The sequence below is a fragment of the Pocillopora damicornis genome, chromosome 7, assembly GCF_964200805.1.
Source record: "Pocillopora damicornis chromosome 7, jaPocDami1.2, whole genome shotgun sequence".
Classification (NCBI taxonomy): Eukaryota; Metazoa; Cnidaria; class Anthozoa; order Scleractinia; family Pocilloporidae; genus Pocillopora; species Pocillopora damicornis.
In genome coordinates this window covers 4,166,914-4,185,000 of record NC_142676.1, presented here as the reverse complement: position 1 = coordinate 4,185,000, position 18,087 = coordinate 4,166,914, and the positions used below count along the sequence as shown (strand labels likewise).

The 18,087-nt window shown below is 41.7% G+C and overlaps 2 protein-coding genes and 2 pseudogenes across 3 annotated transcripts; all 4 read right to left on the bottom strand.

The window, feature by feature from the left end:
• Positions 1-2,693: 2,693 nt before the first annotated feature.
• LOC149042130 (uncharacterized) lies at positions 2,694-4,736 on the bottom strand. Its single transcript, XM_089212160.1, has one exon. The coding sequence runs from the start codon at positions 4,137-4,139 to the stop codon at positions 2,694-2,696; it is 1,446 nt and encodes a 481-aa protein (XP_089068286.1). The 5' UTR covers positions 4,140-4,736.
• Positions 4,737-4,830: 94 nt separating this feature from the next.
• On the bottom strand, positions 4,831-6,033 carry LOC149042129 (uncharacterized; annotated as a pseudogene).
• Positions 6,034-6,955: 922 nt separating this feature from the next.
• Positions 6,956-9,459, bottom strand: LOC149042128 (uncharacterized). The gene has a single exon (XM_089212162.1). It carries the CDS (start codon positions 8,917-8,919, stop codon positions 7,477-7,479), a length of 1,443 nt encoding a protein of 480 aa, XP_089068288.1. The 5' UTR covers positions 8,920-9,459; the 3' UTR covers positions 6,956-7,476.
• A 4,208-nt stretch (positions 9,460-13,667) lies between these two features.
• Positions 13,668-16,141, bottom strand: LOC149042127 (uncharacterized; annotated as a pseudogene). The gene is made up of 2 exons (XR_016188418.1): positions 14,692-16,141; positions 13,668-14,302 (listed from the first exon to the last, which is right to left on the bottom strand). The product of XR_016188418.1 is annotated as an uncharacterized LOC149042127 (transcript).
• Between the last annotated feature and the right edge of the window lie 1,946 nt (positions 16,142-18,087).

Sequence of the window (18,087 nt, the reverse complement as noted above, 5' to 3'; positions counted from 1 at the left end):
GCTAGGAAATTGAATGGCGTGATGTTGATTTTAATCGGCCAATCTCTATTCACTACAACAGGTTTCACTACTTGATTGCTCGAGTTCTATAGGAACAACCAGCTTGTTTTTATCAAGATTATCGTCGAGAAAAGTTATACATCCTCGTATAGAGTCTATTTCAGTGTTAAATTTATTGGAGGACGCGAGATGAAGAGCCTCCTCAGCTAACTCCTTTGTAAGTTGCAGACTTCCTTGGCGATAAAACTGATCCGGTCTTTTTGTCAAGAGCAGCACTCTTGTGCCAACAGAGATGTCACCAAGATCATGCTGAATGAAATTTAGGAGTTTTTCAGCTCCTTTAAATTTACTTAAGAGCTTTTGCGTGGGTTCGCGCGGCAGTTTAAACTCAATCTAGAAGTAATGTTGCAAGACTGAGATGAATGTACGTCTTCCCTTTGACCTTAACCCTTACTCGATGATCTTTTTGGCTGTAAGAGATATCTTGCTCAAAATAGTATCTTCCATTTTCTTTGGCGGTTATACGTGCCGGCTCATTCCGCTGGTCATCCGGTGGAAGGCTCATACAATCCAGCCAAAGGCGACCGTATTTTTGGTAGAGTTCGGCCCAATCCTCCGGCGAGTCGTAGTTTTGAAACAAAAACTCGCTGCGTTCAAGGTATTCAAAGAGCCGAGGTTTTCTCTTTCCTACGTCAGCCACAAGTAAAAAGTAAGCTTTTGCCATCAGAATATTCGAATTAAGTACATGACACGTTTTGTTTTTGTCTGATTGAGGTAAACACACTCTTGCTCTTTAAGACTCTTTCCGATCCTCTATTTTTAAGGCCAACTGCAAGTCAGGTTTATTTCCATTGGCACAACGTTGAAGCAACGACGTGACTGAATGCTCGTGTTCGTTAAATTGTCCATTGACAGAAAAGTAGAGATGGTAAGTTTTGAGCTCGGTGAAGAATTAAGAAAGATGGTTTTTCGTCTTGTAACGAGCGTGGGACAAAGAAAAATTCTGAGTCCCCATGAGGAATCGAACCTCAGAGCTTCGGATTTAGAGCACCGGAGCGCAAATCCGAAGGTCTAAGGTTCGATTCCTCATGGGGACTCAGAATGTTTCTTTGTCCCAAGCTCGTGACAAGACGAAAAAACATCTTTTTGAAATTTTCCATTGTTTTACAAAATCTCAAGTTTTACCAAGATTCTCTCGCATTGTGGTCCTTTGAGATACCCTTGTTTCTTGATTAAGGGCATCGGTTTTTCCACACCGGAGGAAACAATTCCCTTGAGTCTGCCTTTCGGCAATGGACTTGTGCTTCTTTAGAAAGCCTTTCTTGGCCACAGCAATGATCATTTTTTCCTTGTTCTATGCTTGACTGACCGACCAGTACGACGTGGGAGCTTGAGACCATTAACGTCAAAGATTGGTGTGTGCTTTAGATCTTTCCTCAGAGACAATTGAGACTGAATTATCGGAACGAATCCCAGATAGCGAGCCTTTCATGTCGGTGCAAATTGTCTGTCCATGGTCTGTGCGCTCTTTTGCAATTTCTTTAGCGTTGCTATAACTGAACGCCAACGCTTTCAGGCGCATTTCTTGTTTGGTCGTCCATGTTTGTTCAAGAGTAATAATTCCTTGTCTTTAGCGTTGTATCGTTGGACTGGTAATTTTGAACCAGTGAAATTTAAGGTATATGCGGATTACCTCCTACCAGAAGATAGAGATATTTCTCCGAAGACGTCGTATGCTCTGTTTCGGTGATGAAGTTTGTTTATGTTCTTCCTTCATAGCACTATAAAGATGTTCTGTTCCGGTTAATAAGAGCCAGAGTTTCTAGTAGCTTTAACCGTGAAAAAGGGTCTACGTCGAGAAAATCTCAAGAATTATTTAAAATAATGCCATGTTTTCGTTTTGTTAAGAAAAGGATGATACGTACATTGCCCTGCTTTTTTTTTTTTAACTTAGAGAGACGAATGACATGTTTATTTATGATACCAGTCATTCTGTTGTTTTCCATAAACTTTAACCAATACGTTTACTATAAGGAAAAGTCTCTGGATATTTTAACCATAACCATGCATTACGTCAGTTATTGAGAAGCCCGCAGAGGGTAGCAATATAATTAAGAGAAATGGCAATCCCTAAGTCAAGATAATCATGTTTATCGGCATTTACATCATGCACGGCTAGCTGCAATGCCAACGCAGATTGAATTTTTTTTTTATTGCCCAGTATTTTAATTATTTCAATTAGTGGGTTTAATTCTGAGTTATATCTATAAGCCACACTTATGCTTTCTCGGCTGTTTCTATGGTCGGATGGTATAATGGCTGACGATAAAGCCATAAATATACAAAAAGTGCTCATCTTTTTAGAAATATGCATGATGTTACTGTCATTGTTCACCTGACCCTGAGCATGATTGGTATTGAAATAGTAATTTCTTGTTCCTTGTAGAAAAAATTATCACCGACCATTATTCAAATTGTAGTGAAAAGGAAGCAGGGGAATAGATAAAATAGAGCAAATAATGAAAAAAAGTAAATACACAAACGGTCAATAGAACGAGAAAAACAGGTAAAGTTACTCTGTTTCCACCACAGAGTATGTCGTATACTTAGTATAGATATAACATTCTTTCGATCTTATTTCATTTAATTGTGATACTTATTCAATCCTTTTCAAGTTTATAATCTCCTGCTCTTTACTCGGTGCCGCTACAGCAGCTTTCACTATGGGTATCTTCTATTTTCATGATAGTAACTTCTTTCGTAACCTCGAGCTTTACGTCAAGAAACTGGATCCTTTCTTGAAGAGTGACTAATTCAGTGTTAAATCTATTCGAGGAAGCGAGCTGAAAAGCCTCCTCGGCCGTTTCTTTGGCCAATTGGTATAATCTCTGACGATAGAATTGATCAGATCGAGTTTTTAAGAGCTGTACTTGTGTTCCCGTGGGTATACTCTCACCAAGTCTATACTGAACAAAATCAAGGTGTTCTTTGGCTTCCTTAATATCACTGGGAGCGATTTCTTTTTCTTGGGTGCGCGCGGCAGTTGAACTGCAGTCTAACAGCAGTGCTGCTAATCCGAGATGACAATACGTTTGTTTCTTTATCTGAACTCTCGGTCGTTTATCCCTTTGGCAGAAAGAGACAGCTTGCTCATAGTAATATTTTGCTTTATCCCGAGCAATCTCTCGCGCCTGCGCATTCCTCAGGTCATCAGGGATAATGCTCATATACTTCAACCAAACGCATCCGTAGTTGTAATACAGCTCGGCCCAGTCGTCTGGTGAATCGTGATTTTGCAGAAGAAACTCGCTGCGTTGAAGTAACTCAAATAGCGGGGATAACGTCACCGACTTTCTATTTGTGTAGTCAGCTACAAGTGAAAAATAGGCTCTTGCCGTTAAAATACCAAGATTCGTAACATCGCAATTTTGCGTTTGTTCTAATTGTATGACTGAGGTAAACATAGACTTGCTCTTCTTAGACTCTTTCTGATAAGAAAAGGCCACTCCTCGCTCTATTTTTAAGGCCAACTCCATGTCAAGTTCATTTCCATTGGCACAACGTTGAAGCATCGATGTGACTAAGTGCTCGTGTTCGTTAAATTGTCCATTGTCTTGCAAAATCTCAAGCTTTTCTAGGATTCTCTCGCATTGTGGTCCTTTGAGATACCCTTGTGTCTTGATTAAGGGCATCGGGTTTTCAATACTGGAGGAAATAATTCTACCTGAGTCATCCTGTCGGCAATGGGCTTTGTTTGAAGTTTGAAGTTGGCAGGCTACCAATTCCGCTGGTCGGTTGTGTTGGTCCAGAAGGCTGCCCTTTGTCGTTAGAGCAGATTCTGATTGTACTTCACCTTCGTTGGCACGTTTTGTTTGCTGATTAAGCAAAGTGTGCTCCTGGTAAGGCTGCTGCTGTTTGGCGAGTGATTGTTGGACTATGACCACGCTCTTACTTTGGATCCTTAACTTCAAATTTCTTAGTTCTGTGGCCTTAGTAGAAACTGAGATTAAATTTTCGGAATATTTGTTTGCATCGTTACCAGATTCACGTTTTCTTCGTTCCGCTGGTTCCATCGGTAGGATTTCAACGGTTTCGTTCGATGTACACTGTTCTGTAGACTGCTTTTCATCACCACTCATCGTGAATATATTCTTCCTCCGGATAAAGTTTATGCAAATTTACATTCATCAACAGACACAATCGATCTTATAATTCAGCATTAGAGTATCGAAACTTGTCTTGTGTTTCCTTTGCCCTTTACATCCCCTTTTGTTATCGTCGTCATGACTGCAATCATTGACAAGCAACCATTCAGGAACCCAAATTAAAAACTTTGCCATCGTCTGGATTAGGGATTGGAAATGTTAAAATGTTTTTCAATTTTCTGAATTCAAGCAACTGCTGGATATTTTCTTAGTTTCAGTCTTTGAGGAGCTCAAACACATTCACATCAAGTTTTGGAGACATTTTAAAAGTGTAAAGTAAATTTCGCAATTTTCTAACGATGGATTTGGAAATAATGGCGCGATTTTTAATACATTCAGTAAAACCTCTCTGGATTGCATGATTTCACGAAAGTCTCAATAAACAACTGCTTAACAATGAAACTATAACACCAGTCGACAGTTCATGTCAGTTTAATTAGCGTGATGTTGATTTTAATCGGCCAATTCCTATTCACTACATCAGGTTTCGCTACTTGATTGTTCGAGTTCTTTAGAAACAACTGGCTTGAATTTTTCAATATTATCGTCGAGAAACGTTATACGTCCTCGTGGAGGGTCTAATTTGGTGATAAATTTATTGGAGGACGCGCAATGAAGAGCCTCATCAGCTCTCTCCTTTGTAAGTTACAGAAATTCTTGATGATGAAACTGATCCCATCATATTTTTAAGAGCTGTATCGATCCCTGTGCCTCCGGGGGCACTGTCACCAAGGTCATGTTGAATGAAATTGAGGTGTTTTTCAGCTTCTTTCATGTCACTTGAGGGAATAACTTTCGCTTGGGTTCGCATGGCAGTTGAAACACAGTCTAGGAGTGATGTTGCAAGACTGAGATGAATGTACGTTTTCCTTTTGATCTGAATCTTTACTTGATGACCCTTTTGGCTGTAAGAGATATCTTGCTCAAAATAGTGTCTTGCATTTTCTTTGGCGGTTCTACGTGCCGGTGCATTCCTCTGGTCATCCGATATTAGGCTCATGCAATCCAACCAAAGGCGACCGTATTTTTGGTAGAGTTCGGCCCAATCCTCCGGCGAGTCGTAGTTTTGAAACAAAAACTCGCTGCGTTCAGGGTATTCAAAGAGCCGAGATTTTCTTTTTCTTATCTCCGTCTTAAAGCCGCAAGTAAAAAGTAAGCTTTTGCCATCTGAATATTCGAATTATGTACATGACAAGTTTTGTTTTTGTCTGATTGTATGACTGAGTTCTGAGATCTACTCTTGCTCTTTTTTTACTCATTCCGATAAGAAAAGGCCACTTCTCGCTCTATTTTTAGGGCCAACTCCATTTCAGGTTCATTTCCTATTGAAACAACGTTGAAGCGATGATGTGACCGAGTTGTTCGTGTTCATCAAATTGTCCATTGTCTTGCAAAATCTCACTAGTTTTCCAGGATTCTCTCGCATTGTGGTCCTTTGAGATACCCTTGTTTCTTGATTAAGGGCATCGGGTTATCATTACTGGAAGAAACAGTTCCACCTGAGTCTGCCTTTTGGCAATGGGCTCGTGCTTCTCTAGAAAGCTTTTTTCGGCCACAGCAATGATCATTTTCTATTTGTTCTATACTTGACTGACTGACCAACTAGTACGACACTGAAGCTTGAGACTATTAACGTCCAAGATTTGGTGTGAGCTTTAGATCTTTCTTCAGAGACAATCGAGACTGAATTATTGGAACGAAACCTAGATGGCGAGTCTTTCATTTCTGTGCAAGTTGCCTGCCCATGGTCTATGCGCTCTTTTGTAATTTATTCAGCGTTGCTAAAAACGCCAACGGTTACAGGCGTATTTCTTAGTTGGTCGTCCATGTTTGTTCAAGAGTAATAATTCCTTGTTTCCAGCCTTGTATCGTTGGACTGGTGATTTATACCAGTGTAATTTAAGGTAGATGGGGATTACCTCCCATCAGACGATAGAGATATCTTTTCGAAGACGTCAAGTACTCTGTTTCAGTAATGAAGTTTGTTTACGTTCTTCCGTGATAGCACTGTAAAGATATTCTGTTCCGGTTAATAAAAGCCAGAGTTTCTTGTAGCTTTAACCGCAAAAAAGGTTTACGTCGAGAGAATCCCAAGGATTAGTTTAAGTTAAGCCATGTTTTCGTTTTGTTAAGAAAAAAAATGATACGTACATTGCCCTGCGTTTTTTTTAATTTAGAGAGACGAATGATATGTCAATTTATGATACCAGTCATTCTGATGTTTGCTATAAATTCTAACCAATAAGTTTACTCTCCATTGCGTCAGTTATTGAGAAGCCTGCAGAGGGTAGCAACATAACCAAGAGAAATGGTAATCCCCCAAGTCAAGATGATTATCTCCATCCATATTTCCATCACGCACGGCTAGCTGCAATACTAACGCAATTGAATCTTTTTAGTTTCTTTCCCAGTTTTCCGATTATTTCTATTAGAGGGTTTGATTCTAAGTTGCATCTGTAGGAGGAAGCCGCGGTTGCTTCTGGCTATGGTCAGGCGGTATAATGGCTGACGATAAACAATAAATGTATAGAAAAGTGCTCATCTTTTTGGAAGCATGTATGATATTACTGTCATTGTTCACTATTCTATGAAGCGAGCTTAAAGGCCTCCTCGGCCATTTCTATGGCCAGTTGGTTTAATCTCTGACGATAGAATTGATCAGATCGAGTTTTTAAGAGCTGTACATGTATTCCAGTGGGTATGTCCATGCCCGGCTAGCTGCAATGCTGACACAGATTGAATTTTTCTAGAATCTTGCCTGGTATTTTAATTGTTTCAATTAGAGGGTTTAATTCTAAGTTATATCTATAGGAGGAAGCCACACTTTAGACTCTTCGGCTGTTTCTGTGGTCAGGTAGCATAATGGCTGACAATAAAACAATAAATATATGAAAAATTACTCATCTTTTAGAAATATGCATGATATTACTGTCATTGTTCACTTGACCCTGGGCACGATTGAAATTGAAATAGTAATTTCGCTGTCACACATTAGAGACGAACACTTGCATTTGTTCCTTGTCGGAAAAATTATCACCGACCATTATTCAAATTGTAGTGAAAAGAAAGCAGGCGAATAGATAAAATAGAATAAATAATGAAAAAAAGTAAATACGCAACAGGGCAAAAGAATATAAAAACAAGCAGAGTAAATGTGTTACAACCACTGAGTATGTCATATACTCAGTAAAGCTGATAATATTCTTTCGATCTTATAGTATTTAATTGTGATACTTATTCAATCCTCTTCAAGTTTATAATCTCGTGATATTTACTCGGTGCCACTACAGTAGCTTTCAGTATGGGCATCTTCTATTTCCATGATAGTAACTTCTTTTGCAACCTCAAGCTTTACGTCAAGAAACTGGATCCTCTCTTGAAGAGTGTCTAATTCAGTGTTAAATCTATTTGAGGAAGCGAGCTGAAAAGCCTCCTCGGCCGTTTCTTTGGCCAGTTGGTATAATCTCTGACGATAGAATTGATCAGATCGAGTTTTCAAGAGCTGTACCTGTGTTCCCGTGGGTATATCCTCATCAAGTCTATACTGAACAAAATTAAGGTGTTCTTTGGCTTTCATAATATCACTGGGTGCGATTTCTTTTTCTTGGGTGCGCGCAGCAGTTGAACTGCAGTCTAACAGCAGTGCTGCTAGTTTGAGATGACAATACGTTTGTTTTTTTACCTGAACTCTCAGTCGTTTATCCCTTTGGCAGAAAGAGACAGCCTGCTCATAGTAATATTTTGCTTTATCCCGAGCGGTCTCTCGCGCCTGCGCATTTCTCAGGTCATCAGGGATAATGCTCATGTACGTCAACCAAACGCATCCGTAGTTGTAGTAAAGCTCGGCCCAGTCTTCTGGCGAATCGTGATTTTGCAGAAGAAACTCGCTGCGTCGAAGAAATTCAAAGAGCGGGGATAACTTCACCGAGTATCTATCGGTGTAGTCAGCTACAAGCGCAAAATGGGCTCTTGCCGTTAAAATACTACGATTCGTAACATCGCAATTTTGTGACTGTTCTGATTTTATGACTGAGGTAAACATACTCTTACTCTTTTTAGACTCTTTCTGATAAGTAAAGGCCACTCCTCGCTCTATTTTTAAGGCCAACTCCAAGTCAGGTTCAATTCCATTGGCACAACGTTGAAGCAACGTTGTGACTAAGTACTCGTGTTCGTTAAAATGTCCATTATCTTGCAAAATCTCAAGTCTTTTCAGAATTCTCTCGCATTGTGCTCCTCTGAGATACCCTTGTTTCTTGATTAAGGGCATCGGTTTTTCAACACTGGAGGAAACAATTACACCTGAGTCTGCCTTTCGCGAATAGGCTTCGTTTGGAGTTTGAAGTTGGCAGGCTATCAACTTTAATGGTCGCTTGTGTTGGTCTAGCAGGTTGCCCTTTGTCTTTGGAGTAGAGTCTGATTGTACTTTACCCCTGTTGCCACGTTTTGTTTCCCGTTTATGCAAGGTGCACTCCCAGTTAAACTGCAGCTGTTTGGCGGGTGATTGTTGGACTATGACTAGAGTGGTATTTTGAATCCTTAATTTCAAATTTCTTGGTTCTGTGGTCTTGTCAGAAACTGAGATTGAATTCTGAGAATATGTGCTTGCATCGTCACCACCCTCACGTCTTCTTCGTTCCGGTTCGATCGGTAGCACTTCAGTGGTTTTGTTCGATGAACGCTGCTCTGTGGACTGCATCTCATTACTACCCATCGTAAACAAATAATTTCTTCTCGCTCTTCCGTTTCTCGCAGTTTCTCTCTTTATACCGAATACGACACCAAATCTCTGAGACTTTTTGAAGGAAGACAAGGCGCTTTGATTGAGTTGTTTACAATGACAGACAGGTTTGAATTCAAGCCATCGTTTCTTTCTTTAATCTCGTCGACACAAAGAGGTCCTCAGCAGATTTAGCTGGTACTGTCGATCAGGGATCGAACATTGCCTGATCGGAAGAGAAAGCGAAGAAATCTTTCCCTTCACTGAACAATATCACCCAAACTTATGTAAACAAAAAGCCCAAATTACGGTTTGCTTCAATTTCAGGCGTGAATTTGCATAATCTTTCATGGGCGAAATCTTTTTGAATTTCAAAGGTCAAAACCATTTTCAAAGCTACATCTGCTTTATCTTTATCCACATACCAAAGAAATCTTTCCAAATTACAGATACACCACAAAAGGTAGTTCACTTCGAATTTCAAGTTGTTCAGACCACATCCAAACAGGTTTTACAACACAGCTTCCATCTGAGACTCTCAGTGGAACGTGACGTAAAATACGTCACGCGTTACTAGGTAACAGTGCTCATACATATGCACGAACCCCACTCAGGTGGGGTTCGCAGAATTACACACTTTGCCCGTGTTGCAGTCGTCATGAGTTCCGAGAAAGTATTGCAATTACGCTTGCCAGTTCGAAAGTGAAAGACGCGTAACTTGACTTAAATAGTATTAGTTGCTACTTCTAGACAAATTGTCTTTTCTCGAATGACTGTTTATCTACAAACATTGTTATAGTGTAATCTTCAGACACGACATGGCACCTCCAAGTAACAGTTTATGCAAATTTACATTCATCAACAGACACGATCGATCTTCAACTCAGCATTAAGCACAAGTCACGCACGTGATAAAGTACCGAAACTTGCCACGTGTCCCCTTGGCCCTTTACTTCCTTCAATCATTGACAAGCGTCCATTCAGTAACCCAAATTAAAAACTTTGCGATCGTCATGCGCGATTTTGAATATATTCAGTACAGGCTCTCTGGACTGCATGATTTCATGGATGTCTTATTAAACTCCCTGGTTCATAATTGGCACTAGATGCTGATAACGCGCTGTGGAGTAGATCTCACGAATTAAACCCATGAGCGTGGGACAAAGAAAAATTCTGAGTCCCAATGAGGAATCTAACACGCGTCTTGCATACTGCTCGGAAACAGAATTATTTTTTTGTCCCACGCTCGTGAAAAGACGAAAGACATCCTTCTCTATTTCTTTACCAAGCTCAAAACTTACATCTCTCTTATTTTATAATTTAATAATATTTATATAGCGCCGATATCAATATTGCTATTTTCATCAGTCCTTAAAAATAAAAATATTTCAAAATTTCTTAGACTATATAAATCGTAAAAAAACCCGCGTAAAACCTAATAAAAACGAGATTAAAAAGCACATAAGATCACAAAAAGCTTTCTGAAATAAAAATGTATTAAGTGTCTTTTAATAAGATGCTACTGAAGGGCTACTCCTAATCGCATAAGGCAATGAATTCCATAGTTGAGGAGCAGCAGCAGCAAAAGATCGATCTCCTAACTTTGTTAAAGTCTTGAATTTCACAGGGTTTAGAAGCAGTTCATCACAATCGGAGCGTAACTTGTATTTACATGCTTCTTAAAGACTATTAAGTTCTGGAAGATAAAATGGCGCTGAGCCATTGATAGCCCTATACGTTAACAATTTATATTACAAACATGACGCTATCGACATTGTTGATCCTAGCAGTGTGCACGACGCGTGTCATATAAACTTCGCAATAGACCTCGCTCACCTTAGTCTCTGTGGCTCAGTGGTAGAGCATCATAGCGCTGAATCCGAAGAACTGAGGCTCAATTACTCATGGGAACTTAAAATTTTTTCTTTGTCCCACCCTTGTGACAAGACGAAAAACATCTTTCTCTTTATCTGAGTATTCAGTCACTCTTTCTCCGACAGGGTAACCGCTGACTTTCACTGACAATATGGAGTGGTTGATCGTATGCGATACAACCGTAGCAGAATTCATCGTGAAACGTCCGCCTGTTCCTGTAGATACCAAGCCACGAGTAGTAACATTAAAAGACAAACCTTTCACTGCTTCTTTGGTTTCTGAAAGCGCAGTCATCAGACTTCGTGGCCTCGAAAAGGAGATTCAAGACGACATCGGAGAGAGTGGCATCGCTAAACTTCATATTGCAGACGAGCTTCTGCCGGCTGCACTCGTCTTGTCACATTCGTTATCTGTAGGAATACATTTCGGCTTCCCTTGCAATATCAATGAGGCGTTTCCAGAAACTGAAACGGATGGTTCCCTTGGGGAAATTGCACCTGGTAAAGCTCTCAAAGCCCTTGGAAGGAGGTGACATTAATTGCAAGTTACTATCACGTCAATTAGTACGGGTACTTGTCGAAACATTATTGGGAAACAAAGCTTGTGTTGCGAAGTTGACACCGCAACAGACACATAGCTCTAGCGGAGTGAGAGCAGCTGCTCAAAGGTTGCTGTTTCACAATCCAGCGAATCAAACGAGTCCAAAGTCTGACGTTTTGGTTGTTATAGAAGTGGTTGGTGGGACAGAAGAGGGCCGTTACATGACCATGAAAGCAATGGAACTTGTCCGATATTTGTAAAGTCAGTCCAGTGGACGAAGTTCTCATTCAAGGTAGCTATAATTATAAGTTAATGGGAAGTGTACTTACTAACCCTGTGCCAAGATATTCAGTCATGCTCCCAATCGTCATTTAAAAGGCGGAGCCCTTTTGATTCGAGTGTTTGAGACATATATGACATTGTAATGACTTTCAGGGAAATATATAAATGCCGTTTATCGACTTACTTGCTTACTTAGGCACGTGGCTCTATGTGGAGCATAGGCTATCGATGACCCCTCGCCATCGCACTCTGTTCTAGGCTAATCTTGCTGCTCGCGTCCAGTTTGTACGTTGCTGCTTGAGCTCTGCCCAGTGTCTCGCCTCCAGCTGTTGCGAGGCCGGCCTCTCTTCCTCTTTCCTTGCGGGTTCCAGGTCAGGGCTTGACGTATGGTGCTGGATGCTGGCTTCCTGTGGGTGTGTCCGATCCAGCCCCATTTCCTCTTCAGAATTTGTTTTGCTACTGGTTCCTGTCCCGCTCGCTCCCACAGTTCTTCATTTGGGATCATCTCTGGCCATCGGATGTTGTAGATGCGCCGCAGATAGGTGTTGAAGAATGTCTGGATTTTCTGTAGCATTGTCTTTGTCGTCCTCCAAGTTTCGCATCCATAGAGCAAGACTGACTTCACATTGAAGTTGAAGATGCGAAGTTTGGTTCTTGTCCTGATCTCCTTGGACGACCAGATGTTCTTGAGCATGGCAAAAGCTGCTCTGGCCTTGCCAATCCTAGCTGTGACATCTCTCTCCGTGCCCCCCTGTCGGTCGACTGCACTCCCAAGGTAGATGAAGGAATCCACTTCCCTGATGGGCTCTCCACCGACTGTTAGTGGTGTGTTGGCAGTGGTGTTAATCTTCATCAGCTCTGTTTTCTTCTTGCTGATCTTGAGCCCTGTCCCAGCTGATATGATCTCCAGACAGGTGGTCCTGTCCTGCATCTGTCGGTGGTTGTGTGACAGGAGCACCATGTCATCTGTCTGTTGTGGTGGTCTTCATGATCTAGTCGATGACCAGAAGGAAGAGAAATGGTGACAGCAGGCACCCTTGCTGGACTCCAGTCTTGACCTCAAAGCTTTCTGACAGCTGGTAGGCGTGAGCGATCTTGCAGCTTATGTTATGGTAGGTACAACGGATGAGGGCGATGATCTCCTCCGGGACTCCATAGTGCCCCAGCAGCTTCCACATCGTCTCTCTGTCCACACTGTCGAAGGCCTTCTCATAGTCTATGAAGCTGATGTAGAGGGGGGGGGGGGTGCCACTCCAGCGACTGCTCCACTATGATGCGTAGACTGGCGATCTGGTCCGCACATGATCTATTTCTGCGGAAGCCAGCCTGCTGGTCTCGGAGCTTGGGGTCGACTGCCTCTTTCATCCTCTCCAATAGAACTCTGTTGAGCTCTTTGCCTGGCACTGACAGGAACATGATCCCTCGGTAGTTGTTGCAGTCCCTGAGGTCTCCTTTCTTGGGCAGCTTGATCACGATACATTCTTTCCACTGAGCCGGTACCTCTTCCTTCTTCCAGATCTTGCTGAAGAGGCTGTGTAGCATGTTGGTCGCCGTTTCCATATCTGCTTTAATGGCCTCTGCTGGTATCTTGTCCAGTCCTGCTGCTTTCCCATTTCTCAGTGTCATGATGGCCTTCTTGATCTCTGCTTTTGTGGGCTTGTCGCAGCTGATGGGTAGTTCTGTCTCTGCTGGTGGGATGTCGGGTGGTGTTTCAGGGGCGGGACGGTTCAGCAGTTCCCTGAAGTGCTCTGCCCATCGCTTCAGCTGTTCCTCGGTTGTCGTCAGTGGGTCTCCATCTTTATCCTTTACTGGCTTGTCTGTCTGCTGGAATTTGTCCGACAGCTTCTTGGCTACCAGGTATGGGTCTTTGAGGTTCCCCTGTCCGGCTGCTTCCTCTGCCTGACTGGCCAGGTTTTCGATGTAATTCCTTTTGTCCTTCCTATGCTCCTCTTCACTTCTCCGTCTGCTGTTCTATATTCTATCTGTGCCTTTACCTTGGCTGCTCTTGTTCGGCTTGTGTTCAGGTCAGTTTTCCTCTTTTTTCCTTGCTTTTAGCTTCTGGATGGTGTCAGAAAAGATCCATTCCTTGTGTTGGGTCGCCCTCTTGCCCAGACCTTCTTCACACGTATTGTGCCAGAGTTTCTTGCTGTCCTCCCATTGTGTCTCGATGTCTGTCTCCCTGCCTTCTGTCAGTTCCTGTAGTAGCTGGAATCTGTTGGAAAGGCTGACCTGAATGCTGTTCGTGTGTCTTTATTCCTGAGCAGTCCAACGTTGTACCTTCTTCGAGTGTTGTTTGTGTTGGCATACCTCTTCTGCCTCAGCCTCATTGTTGTCGTAACCAGATGGTGGTCTGATGACACGTCGGCACCTCTCATCACTCGCACATCTCGCCATGACCTCCTGAACTTCCGGCTGATGCATATGTGATCAATCTGGTTTTCCCCTTTGTGGTCTGGGGATCTCCATGTGGCTTGTGTGGGAAGATGCTTCCTCCTATCACCAGCTGGTTCAAGGCGCACGGGTCTGCAAAGCACTCACCATTCTCATTCATCTGTCCTAGTCCGTGTGTTCCCATGGTGCCCTCGTAGTCAGTGTTGTCTGTTCCGATCTTGGCATTGAAGTCTCCCGTCAGTATGGTCATGTCTTTGGCTCCTTCTTTGTCTATTACCGCCTGTAGTTGCTTGTAGAATGGACAAAAGAATGATAAAAACAAACAGAGTTACTGTGATTCTACATGTCATATACTTAGTTTAGATATAATATCCTTTCGATCTTATAGTAACTAATTGTGATACTTCTTCAATCTTCCTCAAATTAAAAATCTCGTGATCTTTACTCGGTGCCACTATAGCAGCTTTCAGTATGGGCATCTTCTATTTCCATGATAGTAACCTCTTTGGCAATCTCAAGCTTTAAGTCAAGAAACTGGATCCTTTCTTGAAGAGGGACTAATTCAGTGTTAAATCCATTCGAGGAAGCGAGCTGAAAAGCCTCTTCGGCTGTTTCTTTGGCCAGTTGATATAATCTCTGACGATAGAATTGATCAGATCGAGTTTTTAAGAGCTGTACCTGTGTTCCCCTCGGTACACTCTCACCAAGTCTATGCTGAACAAAATCAAGGTGTTCTTTGGCTTCCTTAATATCACAGGGAGCGATTTCTTTTTCTTGGGTGCGCGCGGCAGTTGAACTGCAGTCTAACAGCAGTGCTGCTAATCCGAGATGACAATACGTTTGGTTTTTTATCTGAACTCTCGGTCGTTCATCTCTTTGGCAGAAAGAGACAGCTTGCTCATAGTAATATTTTGCTTTATCCCGCGCGGCCTCTCGCGCCTGCGCATTTCTCAGGTCATCTGGGATAATGCTCATATACTTCAACCAAACGCATCCGTAGTTGTAATACAGCTCGGCCCAGTCTTCTGGCGAATCGTGATTTTGCAGAAGAAACTCGCTGCGTCGAAGAAACTCAAATAGCGGGGATAATTTCATCGAGTTTCTATTTGTGTAGTCTTCTACAAGTAAAAAATAGGCTCTTGCTGTTAAAATACTAGGATTTGTAACGTCGTAATTCTGTGTTTGTTCTGATTTTATGACTGAGGTAAACATAGACTTGCTCTTCTTAGACTCTTTCTGATAAGAAAAGGCCACTCCTCGCTCTATTTTTAAGGCCAACTCCATGTCCGGATTTTCCCCATCCGCAAAACGTGTAATAAAGGCAGTAACAAGACGCTCATGGTCAGCAAACTTTCCTTCGTCCTGCAGAATTTCAAGTCTTTTCAGGATTCTCTCGCTCTCTTGTCCGTTTAGATATCCTTGTTTTTCGATCAAAGGCATTGGTGGGTCAACGCCGACAATGAAAGTATCGCACCAGTCAGTCTGTGAACAGTGTTGCGTTTTCCCAAAAGGTTGAAGTTGGCAGGCTACCAATTCCGCTGGTCGCTTGTGTTGGTCCAGAAGGCTGCTTTTTGTCTTTGGAGCAGAGTCTGATTGTACTTCATCCCTGTTGGCACCTTTTGTTTCCCGTCGAAGCAAAGTGTGCTCCCAGTCAGGCTGCTGCCGTTTGGTGAGTGGTTGTTGGACTATGACTAAACTCTTATTTTCAATCCTTAGTTTGAAATCTTTTGGTTCTGTGGCCATGTCAGAAACTGAGATTGAATTTTCAGAATATGTGTTTGCATCGTTACCACCCTCATATCTTCTTCGTTCCAGTTCCATAGGTAGGATTTCAAGGGTTTCGTTCGATGAAAACTGCTCTGTAGACTGCTTCTCATCACTACTCATCATGAATATATTCTTCCTGCTCTAGGGTTTGTAATGCCTCGCAGTTACACCAAATAAAACGCCAAACTTTTGTGACTTATTGACGGAAGATAGGGAACTTTGATTGAGTTGTTTATAATGACAGACAGGTTTGAATTCAAGCCAAAGTTTCTTTAATCTCATCGACGCAAGAAGGTCCTCGGCAGATTTATGTGATATTTCCCACGCAGCCACGCAGTAAACTGGAACAGAAGATCATCAATGTTTTTGCTAGAGTAAAGACGAGACAAAAATATGGGCTTTCTATACCGTTGTGGAACAACATGTAAGTAGCAAAAATAATAAAATATATGTGATTCCGAGAAAGCAAATAAGTACACTTACCAGTTCGAAAGCGAAAGACGCGATAACATGACGTAAATATTAGTATTTGCGGTAAAATTTCCGCACAGCCCAGTACTATTGTAAAACAAATCTGTTCTCCCAATGGCAATGTATTGTTTTCTTCATTGTTTTCCCTATCAAAGAACTGAATGCATAATGTATTACGGGGCTATGCGGAAATTGTACCGTAGTTTCTACTTCTAAGCAAATTGTTTTTTCTCGAGCGATTGTTTTCCAAGAAACATCGTTATAGAGTAATCTTCAGACCTGAAGTGGCACCTCCAAATCAACGAATCGTTCATGTTCGTGATATTAACAGTTTATGCAAATTTAAATTTATAAACAGACACATCAATCTTATAATTCAGCATTGAGCACAAGTCATGCACGTAATAAAGTATCCAAATTTGTCTTGTGTCCCCTTTGCCCTTTACTTCCTGTTTTGTTTACTTTGTCATGACTACAATCATTGACAATTGTCCATTCAGTATCCGACGTTAAAAACTTTGCGATCGTCGGAAAAGATTCTGTTACCTTAAAGGTGCAGGGAAATGATGGAGTGATATCTCAATTACTATAAAGTTTGGATATTACGCGCGATGTCATTGGTTGAAAGAGCGTGCTCTGCGAGAGTATAGAGTACAGCCTGCTGAGCTAAAGCTGTCACGCCATCTGCCAAATTATACCATGTCCGACTTTCTCCGGGACTTTTCCCTAGTTTTTTTTCTTTAATTGAAAGTGAAATTTCAGAACAGGCAAGTCGGCAAATAGCAATAGACGAACCAAACAAAGGTTTGTAAACATACCAAGCGCCCTAACTGAAGTTAGTATAACGTGAGAAGGGACGAAAATCCTTTAAAAGTAAACGAAATGGGCAGTCCGAGTTTTGAAGGTTTTCACACTCAGTTAGATTGCAAGCTTACTTAAGGTAATAAAAATCAAACACAGCTAACGCTCGTGTAGCATATATAGTTTGGTGTTCAGAAACAAAACAGAACAAAACAGGAATGATGAAAAAGACAGCCAAACTGGCGTAACAGTTAAAAGTGATACTTATCTTGACGGTGTCATGCTGAGGTCCAACGCGGCTAGCTCATCATGGCGATCTCCGGTCATCATAGTTAAGTAAGCCTCAGATATTATGTCGGCCGCCCTTCGAGAGAACAACTAAGAGCTTGCTCTGATAATCTTTCCGAGGCGTTGAGTGGAAGGCCACATCAGTGACTGCAGCCAAGTTTTAAGACGCTGTCATCCCGAGCAATCCTCATATTCCGGTAAATTCGGCTGTCGTTCTTTCATAAAACACCCGCCTGAACGGTTCATTTTCTCATTGTCATGTGAAAAAAAAAGTTGCGTGTTTTTATGAGCCACAATTCGGCCGGATTTCATTAAACATTTCACTTTCAGATTCTGTATAAGAGACTTAAAGGCTTCAGACGAAAGAATTAAATTCGACTTGCTGAACTATTAAGTTTGTAAACTATTGCAGAATGTGAACTTTGATGGCCTGACATTTTTGACAGCTTTATTCTTTTACAGCGAATTAGATTATTTGAACCATTCTAACAGAGATTCTGATTGGCTTATTGTATCGTGCTTTACGAGAGTATAGAGCATGCTGACGACACTGTTGTTCGCTTTGGAAATAAAGTTTGTTTTGAAAATTGAAAGTAATGTGTGGAGAATTTAACGGATTCTTTATTATAAAACAAGTAGAGAAGCCTTGACTTTGCTCTGTTCTGTTGTAAAGCACGCAGGAAGCGGCGAGAGCACTCAGGAAGTGAGGAGAAACACCTGATTACGTTTAGTGTTTCTCCCTACACT

Excerpts from the sequence above, each read along its gene's own strand:
- LOC149042130 (XM_089212160.1), bottom strand. The coding sequence starts at position 4,139 with ATGAGTGGTGATGAAAAGCAGTCTACAGAACAGTGTACATCGAACGAA.
- LOC149042128 (XM_089212162.1), bottom strand. The coding sequence starts at position 8,919 with ATGGGTAGTAATGAGATGCAGTCCACAGAGCAGCGTTCATCGAACAAA.